We start from the raw sequence: 12,312 nt of genomic DNA, 5'->3' as shown, positions 1-12,312 counted from the left end.
TGGGTGTGTCTCATTTTATATGATAAAAGAATGTGATTTCCATTCTTCCTTGTCTTAGGGACAAGATTGACATGGCTGTTCGTCTTTTTGATGCATTGAAAGTGGAGGCCCAATCTCTTCGTTTCATTATCCAAGAAGCAACCAGTTCTCTTGCTGTTGCATACAAGGTTTTGCACTTAACTTCGTCAGGGGCTTGCTTTGTTTTCTTTCTGCAATATGCAGGTTTCATGATGAAGCTTTTATCTGTTGCCTGCTTGGTGTTACCTGGGCATATCCAGATCTTGCAAGTTGTGCATTGTTTTCTTCCTGATTGCTGCATTATGTGGGTCCATTTGTGTACTACTTTTTTCCTTGAAAAATATATTTTTTTTAGGCGTTTGGTTTTTACATGTTCTGGTTATGTTTATTTGAATATTTGCAGACAAATAACGAACAATGGATTATAGTATACTGTGGTTGGGATGGAATAGTAGTAGTAATGGTAGATTGGTAGTAACTGGGATATTGCTTCTATTTAAATTATCTTGCCGACTATCCAATTTGTTTCATTAATAAGGATTTTATTTTTTGAGCATCAGGGAGCTCCGGCTACTGTTTTGATGGATTTGGAGGCGCTTCTGTTGAATAATTCTCAAGTGGTATGGTGTATTTTGTGAGAAATCCCTGTTGCATGGTGCAGATATACAATTGTCTCATACTATTTATGTTCAATCCATAACTTATTGCTTCATAAATTGAAACTTAAAGATTTCTACTGCCAACCAGGAACAAAATGAAGTACGTTTCTGTGCTGTGAGATGGGCTACATCTTTATTTGATTTGCAACATTGCCCAAGCCGATTTATTTGTATGCTTGCAGCGGCTGATTCTAGGTTGGATATAAGGTAGTGAAGTTTTTCTCAACAATCATTTGCTACTTTTTGTTGAGGCTTCTACTTTTTCAATAGTCTTGCTCATACTTATCAAAACTTCTCCTTGATGTAGTGAGATTAAAAGTGTTTGAATTTTTGTTGCTTCATATCACTATTTAATTTGTGCTTCATTGTGTGAAAATATGATTTTAAATAAAAAATGGCCTGTGGTTAGGTTTCTTGGATAGGATTTTGCCAGGTACTGACATGAAGTGCTTCCAAATCCTCGTCAAACGAGGACTATTCCGAGTATTTGGGAAATTTTCTATTGGCAGATTAGTATTTCAAATAGAAATCATATTTGAAAGTTGGTTGATCATCCGATGATTAGTTTATCTATAACTACCCATTAACACATCTCATCTCACCAACACCCTGTTTACAACTCCTGTATTGAACTGTTGCTTTATGGCTTAGTTCTCAATTTCACTAACAGCCTCTCCACAACTGGTCATGTGTTGGGGAAGTTTAATTTAGCCCATTCAACCTTTTTCCAAATTAGTCCAAAAGTGTCAATTTAAGTTTAATTTATCTAAAAAAAAAGTGTTTCTTTATTTTGGGCTAAATCAAGGAATCATGAAATTTTTAGCCCAAAAATCAATAAATAGATATTCTTGATTTTTTTTAATCTAAATCAAGAAATCAAGAAAATTGGCCTATGAATTTGGGGCTAAACTGAGCTTAAATTGAAACTTTTATGGTAGTTTGGACTGAAAGTTGAAATGGACTAAATTGAACATCTCGAATAATTACAGGATTGAAATTGAACGTTTAGCTGTTTCTTTATCAGCAATTTCTCATCTGCTTCAGGTCTCTTTCTAAGTCCTCCATTGATAAATTCCACTAGCTTCAGTACTTGTGGAGGAAGATTCATAACCTGTGCTATCTTTATTTGTGGAAATTATTCAGTCTCCTATAGTTGCACAAAGATGTCCTTAACATGAGAAGACCTTAGACACTTCAATATCGCTTAGTTGGCACAGCAGCTCCCTTTACTTCAACTACAGTCATTGATGATTCCCCTAGCGCAAAGAAGGGGAATTTATTTATACTGTCCATTCTGGTTGATATAATGGAATAATACCTTTTACCTAACTGGATAGAAAAGGGGAGTTGAAAGTTGAAACTATTGGTAATCTTTCACCTTCGTACATTCCAGATTCCCATAAAAGGTGCATCTCTGATTAGATTTCCTTGGCAACCTCTACCTGTATGATCATAAGTTGCTTCAGGTACAACACTATCCTCTCAACTACCAAAACTTTGACCTGACTCTTTTATGTAAGAGGTGTTGAAAGGACAAGAAAAGGGGTTTCTTGATAGTTTTCTGTCTGATTACTTCATTACTATTTCCAATCTCTTATTAGTAACGTTATTATAACACCTTTTTTGTACTTCTTTCTTATAACTGTTATCTCATGTTCTCTTTCTTTTTCTTCTTCATCAACTCCTCCCCTCTATCTCTCAAGGGAAATGGCACTTGAAGGCTTGTTTCCTGTCAAAGATGAAGGCCGACTTACCACTCAAAATCTTGATCTTAATTACCCAAAACTAGGAAACATGTTGGCTTGCATTTTTAAACAGCAACCGAAGCTGTTAGATTCAAATGAATTAAGGGAGCAAAAGCTTATTTTTCCATCAAAAGTGTATGTGGCTATGATTAAATTTTTATTGAAGTGTTTTGAGTCCGAATTGGAGCAAAACAACTCCTTAGAGAGATCATCAGAATTTCTCTCTTCCGTGGAAACAATGTGTTTACTTCTAGAACATGCTATGGTATATGAAGGCACTGTTGAATTGCATTCCACTGCTTCCAAGGCATTAATTACAATTGCATCTTATCTTCCAGAGGTTGGTCACCACTCACCACAGTTATTCTCATGCTTTAGACTGCTTTTGTGGTTGCATATTGATACAATTCATTCTAACTCTTTCTATCTTGTCCTTTTTCTATTTTTTCTGGGTTTTCATAGATGATAGCATCACATTATGGATCTAGAATTTCATGGCTGAAGCAATTATTGAGTCATGTAGACATAGACACTCGTGAATCTTCAGCACGCCTTCTTGGCATAGCCTGCTCTGCTCTTCCTAGTACTACATCATCAGATCTTATATGTGAAATTCTTTCATCAATTAGTGGAACAAACAATTTAAGGTCTGTACTCCCCCCCTCCCCCCCCCCCCCCCAAATAAACAGGTTTCTTGTTATAATTTTATGCTTCATTGTTTGGCTATAATGCTATACATTCTGATTCTAGGTGACATGAATTTACTTTTCAGGTTTGAAGCAAAACATGGAGCATTATGTGCTATTGGATACATCACTGCTGACTGTATGTCTAGAACACCTGCTGTAAGTTGTGTATTCTGTTAACTACTGTTGGATTTTGTTCTTTTCCTGATCTTTCCTTCATATATTAATCAATTATGCGTTTTTACTTAATATGGGTACCTGTGGAATGAGACACAATGTCTAAAAAACTAAATGAACAAGAGGTGGAGGAAGATGTTAATAATGTTTCAGTTACTTCAGTATAGTTGAAAAGATATGTGCAAGGTTTTAGTGTTTTCTTCTTGAATAACATATAGGGGAGATGTACCAAGGTAGTATTCAAGGAAATTGCAAATATATATATAAAACCTGGCAATGGAATGGATATTTCTTATGAGTTTCTCTTTAACTAAAAAGCATAATGGTAACAAAATTTTTAATCAGTGCATAATGACATTCCTTTATTGGTAATGGGCAATAATTAATTAAAGCATAAGAGTTTAAACCACAACTGCCTTTTCCATGAGCATTTGTTTGTATCAAGTGATCTTAAAGCAGATGGGAATTATTGTATCATGCAAGAGAACTTTGGTGAAACTTTTTTTTTTGTAAGTTAAAACATGAATGGCCATTTTCGAGAACAGTCACTAAATTGTCAAGCTTCTGAATAAGGTTGAAATGTATTTGGAACAATAAGTACAAGGGATGATTTTGGGCTTTTCTTTTTCGGTTACTATAGGGTAAGAAAATAGAGCTTCTGAACTTATAGATCATTTCACACATGAGAATTTAGATAAGGATTTGGTTCTCTTGGTGTTCTGTTAGAACTAAGTCAGAACTCTTTATTAACTTCCCTGTATATTAGGTTTGGGTATTGGTTACCTCAGGAAACCTCCTCTTTCCATTTCGGGTGTTGTCTTGTACAATTAACATGTACTTGAGCTATTTAAAAAAAGGTTCTCGAGTCGAGCAGTTTTTCTGGCCTTTTTATATTTTTCAAAATGAAATGATGACAATGACACTGATCCACATTGGGTTTGGCTGTTGGTTATATTCTTAATCATTCTTTTGTTTGTCATATTTGTCATTGACTATGTGCAATTCATGTCATTACTTAAAATTTTGAATTCTTAGCAATTTCTCTTCAATTGTTTCTGAAATTTATTTGCAGATCCAAGATACATTGTTTCAGAATATACTTAAATGCCTGACTGATGTTGCTAATTCTGAGACTGCATTTTTGGCCTCTGTTGCAATGGAAGCTTTAGGTCATATTGGGCTACGTGTGCCATTGCCTCCACTTTGTGATAGTTTGGATTCAGGTAATGTTTCTAGCTTCTCAGAATAGTTATTTATGAATTTGCTCTAAGGTTTATGAATGACACAATTGCTTCATTGAAACTGCAGCGGAGATTCTGTCACTCTTACGTGAAAAGTTGAGCAAACTACTTTCTGGTGATGACATTAAAGCAATTCAGAAAATAGTTATCTCCCTTGGACATATATGTGTAAAGGAAACATCATCTTCACACTTGAATACTGCTCTTGATTTGATTTTTAGTCTGTGCCGATCAAAGGTGTGGAAACTAGATCTTCTTTTATCTTACAATCCAATGTGCTAGTTTTTGCTTATTGGATATCATAAAACACTTGATTTCTAAGAAATTCATTTGATTTATGAGGTACATACAGTTGGAAACACATCTAATTTCTAATCCCTGGATTTTGGAGTTGCACAGGTTGAGGATATCCTTTTTGCTGCTGGGGAGGCTCTGTCTTTTTTATGGGGTAGTGTCCCTGTGACACCGGATATCATTCTCAAAACGAACTATACTTCACTTTCCATGACGTCAAACTTTCTTTTGGGAGATGTGAACTTATCTTTATCAAAATACAGCTTTAATGGGAAAAGTGAAGCTAATGAAGACTTCCATGCGACAATTAGAGATGCAATTACAAGAAAACTTTTCGATGTTCTTTTGTATAGTAGCAGAAAAGAAGAGCGCTGTGCTGGAACTGTTTGGTTATTATCACTGACAATGTTTTGTGGCCATCACCCAACCATCCAACAAATGCTTCCAGACATTCAGGTTACCAATTTTTTCTTTCTTCTAATATTTTCCCGAACTGAATTCTCATATAATTGAGATTAGGGATTGAGGATTTATTAAGTGTAAAAGACGATGATTTATTGTATATCACTCAGAACGATAATACATATATTTAAATACATGTACACATACTAAATAGGAATATAATCCCCAAAAATAAGCCCTATAATCAGCGCTATAATTATTCCTAAGATCAAGCTATTTAATAAGGAAACTATCTAACAAGGAATATACAAACTATTTAAAGATTCCTTATAACATTAAGAAAGCCATGCCTTTGTCAATTGATATGCTTGATGCAGTCTAATAGTAAATATGAGTCTTGGACAGTAATTTTTCATAACCATGTTTTGTTTGAATTTGTAATGACTATGGCCAACTTGCCAGGTCCTTTTTTGACCGTTTAACAAGTTGTTTGTGGTCAGGTCCTTTTTTGACCATTTAACAAGTTGTTTGTGATAACAAAATACTGTCTAGTAGAGGGGAAATTTTATGAGTATGTGATTTGACTATCTATGATGTGTGTCCATAATTGCTGGGCAGTGAAGAAACAGACGCACAAGATTAGCATGCCAGAACTGAAGGTGCTAAGATGAGTGTATAGAAATACAAGAGACTAGATAAAGAATGAATGATATTATAGGAAGGGTGAAACATCACCTATTGTGGAAAAGATGAGTGAAGGGACATTGAGTTGAGATCGTTCAAACACATGCATTATAGATTAGCAAATACACCAGTAGTAAAAGTTGGGCTTGGGCATATTGGAGTGATGGAAGGAAAATAACAACAGCATGGAGGTATATATAGCCTCCATGTGTCAAGTAGTACAAAAGAGTGGCTTTGAACTTTTTGAAGATGCAGCCCTAAACTGGACAGTATGGAGGAAAATAGTTATGTAAATGACTCCATCTCGTTTTGCATTAAAAGTTAAGGTCTCAAATTAATCTTAATCTATGTTAAGGTTGGTTCCAGGAGTGCACTTGTCTTCATTCAAATAGAAAAGCATGACATAGCAAGTACTTGTGTTGTATTCTATATTTGCACAACTTTTTCCTTAACTTATAAAATATTTCAAATGATTAACATTTCATGCATGCACAATGTCATATATGATTTATTATTCTAATATGAATATTATACTGTTGTTAATTTTTTTTAAATAGCACTATCATTTATCTGGTTTATCATTTTCAATTGAATGCAGGATGCATTTTCACATCTGCTAGGTGAACAGAATGAACTTACACAAGAACTTGCATCCCAGGGCATGAGTATTGTCTATGAACTTGGGGATGAATCAATGAAGAAAAGCTTAGTTGATGCACTTGTAACCACTTTGACTGGTTCAGGGAAAAGGAAAAGAGCTATCAAGGTAACTAGCATGTGATTTCATATCTTCTGTTTTGGTGCTTTATGTGTGTGAATTTGAGGGTGAAGTTTTAGAGTGTTACGCTGACAGCTTGTTGAAGACTCTGAGGTGTTTCAAGAGGGGGCCATTGGTGAGAGTCACAGTGGAGGGAAGCTTAGCACTTACAAGGAGCTCTGCAATCTAGCAAATGAGATGGGTCAACCAGATCTAATTTATAAGTTTATGGATTTGGCTAACCATCAAGCTTCTTTGAATTCCAAGAGAGGTGCTGCTTTTGGGTTTTCAAAGATAGCCAAGCAAGCTGGGGATGCCCTCCAACCTCACTTACAGTTATTGATTCCACGACTAGTTAGGTACCAATATGATCCTGATAAAAATGTACAGGTAAACATCTTTGAGCTCCCTGGTGCAGAGAAACTTCAGGTTTTATTTCTAAGAAAGTTTCATGTAAATCAATTAGTTGTTGTTATTTTCTTATATTTTTTTTTGTGTGCTCTCTCCCAAGAATTGTATTACTCTTGCATACCATCAGAAACTATGAAATAGAGCAGCATTTACCAATTATTTCAGGAAATTTCATATTGTCCATCTCTGATTGCTCTTTGTTCGTAAATATAGGATGCAATGGCACACATATGGAAGTCGCTAGTGGCAGACCCCAAGAAAACTATTGATCAACACTTGGACATTATCATCGATGATTTAACTATACAATGTGGATCTAGGCTTTGGCGATCGCGTGAGGCTTCTTGTCTTGCGCTTGCAGATATTATCCAAGGACGAAAATTTGAGCAGGTAAGTATTTTGTTTTTGCTCTTGTCTATGCCACTGTACATGTTTTAATTTATTTTTCACCCATTTTGATGTCTTGCTAAAAATATGAAATGGAGAAGTACTCCAAACTTTCTAGTGCTTCTCATAAACCTATTCCATATTGGTTTCGCGAGCATTTACACAAATTTAGTTGGAATCATGGTTGTTAAAACCGGATCAGACCAACTGGTCAGGCCTGTTCATCTGGAAACCGGACTATGGTCTAGTTTGGTTCAGCTAGAAAACCAGTATAAACCGTTGTTGTGAATCGGCCGGATAATCAGTAAACTGTCAAACTGACCAGTTTGAATATGATATTTTAAATAGAATCACTCACCTTTAACAGAAAATTGCTATTTTTGGTGCCAAGATCCCCCCTTCTCATGTTCTATTCATACCTATTTTTTTTCTTCATTGTGTATTTTTTTTTTCAATATATTCACATTCATATTCACATCATTGTATCGAATAAATATAATCCGATCTGAGGTAATTGGATCTTACCTGTGGATCTATTTATCCCTGTTCCATGAATTTGGTTTTTTCTTCATTCAGGTGATGGGTTTCTTGGATTTGTTGTGATCCAAAAGGTTTCTTGATTGAAAAAATTGTATAAAAAAACTGTTATAGTTATATATTTATATCCATTGTTATTTTTTTACCGTGACCATCTATATGTAAATAATTTTATCAACCTATAACTAATCCTTATAAAGAAAAATCAAAAGGTACAATTCATATAAATAATAGTATTAATAATTTATTTTGTTAGTTAGATTAAATATCACATTATTTTATTTTATTTTTCATAGAGTGAAGAAGTAAATAAATTTTTGTAGTTATTTTGTTCTATAAATATAATATTAATATATTTATTTTCCATTTTTTATGTAATTATAATTTTAAGTATTTGTCTATTATATATAATTGAACATTATTATTTAAAATTTCAAATCACTATTTAAAAAATGTTTTGGATCTTAAAATTTAACTGAACTCATTTTCATAATTATTATAAGATATATAAAGCATTAGTTGTAATAAAACTATTATCATTAATATTGTAATATTTATTTAATAATAAACTGGTTAAAACCTAATTTAATATGGGTTGAGCTTTAAACCCTTAAACCCTCTGCCTTCACCGGTTCAATGACCAGGCCTTATTTCAAAACATTTATTAGAATAGTTATTTAATCTGTCCATTATACATGATTCTTTGTAAGTCATCTACCGTGTAATTTTTATAAGAATTTGTAATTTTTATAAGATTTTTCAATTTCATGTTTTCTTTAGTATCTTGTATCTATTATTGGATTCATAGTAATGTACACACCTAAGAATATGATAACAATAACTTGTATGCTTCATCCTGAATTACCCAAAAAATTAACCTTTGCATTGGCACCTGCAAATTTGTTTGACGATGATTTAGCAATAATGGGGATACTATAATGCAATGGGTATAATTAAAATCAATGTTTATTCGATTAGGAGTATTAAGATTATCAATAGCACGATATGATAATCTGCAGCTATTGCTATGTTTGGATGTCAACATTTGAGATGAGGAATTTGGATTTCATTTCATTCTAAATTTTAATGGAAGTCGATTTATTAGTTAGTTAAATTTATGAAAGAACTTGTAGTTTATGAATGTAGTTAAGAAAGATTTCAAATAACACAATTTCATAAGTATTTCAAATCCAGACTCAAATAAGTTGTTTTCCACATTTGTATGTTGATTTTAATCTCAGGAGTCTCATGACCCTGATCAATTAATGGAAACCTATGCATTATCAAATTCACAACTCACATTTCCAATTCCTCCATCCACCAAGGTATACGCGTATGTATGTATATATATACACACACACACACACACGCAGAGAGAGTGACCACTAACAAGTGCTCACCTTATGGTCATTGGACTTGGGCTCTAGAAAGGCATGCCTTACTACCATCCATCAAGTTTTATATATATATATATATATATATATATATATGTATAGGAAAGGTGGTGACTTCTAACAAGTGCTTGTCTTATGGTCCTTGGCTTTGGCTCTAGAAAGGCATGCCTTCCTACTTTCCACATATAGTGAGCACTTTCATCTGCAAAATAGCTACCGCCAAACTTGAGATGCTTTGATCCACCGGAATTTGGCGTCAACATGCTGGAAATTGCTAGAATCTTATTGGACTACGCGACCTAAAATTACACTACCTATATTTCTATGTCCTTAAATCCCTCTCTTTTGGGTCCTGGGTTCTCTATTTCTCTTTTCGATCTTCGCTTGCTGCTTGACTAATTTGTTTCTGAGTTATCTGAAACTGCTTTTTCCCCTCCCTTTAACAACACTAATAATGCTAGTCTATTTATGAGAGTCCAAACTGTAGGGGTTGTTTCTGGATGTCCAAAATATAGATTTGTTTTATTTTCTAACATGTTCGCATAGTGTTATGAAAGAGGAAAAAAATGTCATTAATTGTGAAGTCTATATCATACCTGTGGTATTTTATCTTAGTTTCAATTTTTTTTGCATCTTACAATGACCTCCCTCAAGTGCATGCCTTGACAGGAGATAATACCTGTGGTATTTTATCATAATTTCAATTGTGTTGATATTTTATCCTTCTTACATAGATTGGGAAGCATTTGAAGAAAATATGGTCGGCAGCATTCCGCGCCATGGACGACATAAAGGAAACTGTTCGAAATGCTGGTGACAGATTATGCCGTGCTGTATCTTCATTAACAATAAGGCTATGTGATGTCTCACTCACTGAAATATCGAATGCCAGAAAGGCAATGGAGATTTCTCTGCCTTTGTTGCTTATGGAAGGCATATTAAGTAAAGTCGACAGTATTCGCAAGGCTTCAATTGGAGTTGTTATGAAGCTTGCAAAGGTTTGATACATTTTTCAACAAAATCTACGTTTATAAGTCATTTCATTTTCTATTTACTTTGGACTAGCTCAAGATTGCTCCATGAAACACTGATTCTGCTTATACATAAGCATTAACATTGAAGATCAAAAATTATGAAGAATGACCATCATGAGATATGGCTAAGTTTAGTTTGCCATATTCATCCACATGTTCAAGGCTTAAGGTAACAGTGCAAAGGATGTCAAAATAAAAAAATAGCATATGTTACTCGTAACACAAGCAAAAAGGTTGAATGTATAGGAGTGCAGGAAGTAAATGGGGATAAGCAGCAGTTTGATGATCCTGACTGGTTTGTATATTCTGAACAAGGATGCCATGTTGTGATGAACTTGAGGGAAGAATTAGACAAGGAAATCATTGGGGGGTGTTTATCTTTGTATTTTGGCGAGTTTATTGTATGAATTGTGCATCCCCTACATCAAAATGTTCTTTAATAAGTTCATATGCTAGATCTGTAGATTTATGTGAATTTAAGAACCCGTTAAGAGAAAATCGTGTTCAAAATATCAACCATAAATTAAATAATGATAATAATAATAATAAAATAGATCTCTGCTTCTTCTTTTTCTAAGAGTTGTGATTTTGATTTGACTATTTGTGATTTTCCACTTTTTCTAATTGTTAGCAAGTGATTAACTCCACAGCTTCATATTACAGTTTTTCTGTCTATTTTTATGAATATATTGACAGATTTTGTCAAATCCACAGGGTGCTGGTGTTGCACTTCGTCCGCATTTGCCAGATTTAGTTTGTTGCATGCTTGAAAGTTTATCGAGTCTTGAGGACCAAGGGCTCAATTACGTTGAGGTTTGTGCCACTAGAGCATCTTTGAAATGTACAGTAATCCAATTTATACAATTATCAGTTTACCTTTTCCCTTATAGTTGCATGCAGCAAATGCTGGGATACAGACAGAGAAGCTTGAGAATTTGCGGCTTTCAATTGCAAAAGGCTCCCCAATGTGGGAAACTCTTGACCTATGCATAAACGTTGTGAACACTGAATCACTAGATCTCTTGGTTCCTCGTCTTGCTCAAATGGTTCGATCAGGGGTTGGCCTCAACACTAGGTGAGTAATGTCAAATTGATGGGTATTTGTGGCCTTATCTTAATGGTTCAATAGTTGTATCTTTCTAGAAGACCAGGTTGCCTTGACCTCTGTCTTTTTTAGTTCACACATTGAAGGCAAAATAAAAAAATTTTGGTACTTCTACTGAGCATATAAGAACCTGCCAATTTCATTTGATACAGCTAAATTTCTGGCTTTATCTTCATCAGGACTTTGGAAGTAGAAAAGGATAAGAAAGCACGGAAAGTCTCGCACTTGGTATTTTTAATAAAAGATTAGTAACATGACGCAATATTTTAAGGGTAAATTACATTTTGGTCCCTGAGTTTTAGCATGATTAATGGATTGATCCTTGTATTTTTTTAAACTAACCATTTAAATCCCTCTACAATCAGTCCGTCCAAATTAGAGGTCCCTCCATCCATTTTTGCAGTTAAAAATGTGAAAATGTCTTTATTATACTTTTTAAATAGATAAACTACATTTGAGTTCTTGAGATTTAACATAACTAATGGATCAGTTCCTGTATTTTTTAAATCGTATACTTAAAATGCCTTTGTAATCCATCTGTCCTTATTTATTATAATTTAAACATTTTGATTCTCCATTTTCTATTTGAAAGAACATTTAAGTCTCCATTAACTTTTATCTATAATATCTCATTTAATTAATTTTTAATACTTTTTTTCTTGAATTTTCATTAATTAAAATATTTCAGTACTTACAATTTCAAAACTTTCAGAAAATACTTACAATTTCAGTTATTTTTAAATAGTAACAAGTAACTTTTAAGTAGATTGTAAACTTTTAT

At 33.8% G+C, this 12,312-nt stretch overlaps 1 protein-coding gene across 3 annotated transcripts in view; it reads left to right on the top strand.

Moving 5' to 3' along the window:
• Positions 1-12,312, top strand: part of LOC110609520 (proteasome adapter and scaffold protein ECM29) — a 44,558-nt gene that overhangs the window by 22,769 nt on the left and 9,477 nt on the right. For all 3 annotated transcript variants that reach the window (XM_021749136.2, XM_021749135.2, XM_021749138.2), the window contains exons 12-26: positions 59-167; positions 579-638; positions 766-884; positions 2,381-2,762; positions 2,885-3,069; positions 3,195-3,267; positions 4,358-4,508; positions 4,594-4,763; positions 4,926-5,276; positions 6,505-6,672; positions 6,760-7,053; positions 7,288-7,464; positions 10,127-10,390; positions 11,141-11,239; positions 11,317-11,501. In XM_021749136.2, the coding sequence (XP_021604828.1) occupies positions 59-167; positions 579-638; positions 766-884; positions 2,381-2,762; positions 2,885-3,069; positions 3,195-3,267; positions 4,358-4,508; positions 4,594-4,763; positions 4,926-5,276; positions 6,505-6,672; positions 6,760-7,053; positions 7,288-7,464; positions 10,127-10,390; positions 11,141-11,239; positions 11,317-11,501 (2,787 nt within the window). The remainder of the gene's footprint in view (positions 1-58; positions 168-578; positions 639-765; positions 885-2,380; positions 2,763-2,884; positions 3,070-3,194; positions 3,268-4,357; positions 4,509-4,593; positions 4,764-4,925; positions 5,277-6,504; positions 6,673-6,759; positions 7,054-7,287; positions 7,465-10,126; positions 10,391-11,140; positions 11,240-11,316; positions 11,502-12,312) is intronic.

This window comes from Manihot esculenta, chromosome 2 (assembly GCF_001659605.2).
Source record: "Manihot esculenta cultivar AM560-2 chromosome 2, M.esculenta_v8, whole genome shotgun sequence".
Classification (NCBI taxonomy): domain Eukaryota; kingdom Viridiplantae; phylum Streptophyta; class Magnoliopsida; order Malpighiales; family Euphorbiaceae; genus Manihot; species Manihot esculenta.
This window is presented reverse-complemented; position numbering and strand designations above follow the sequence as displayed.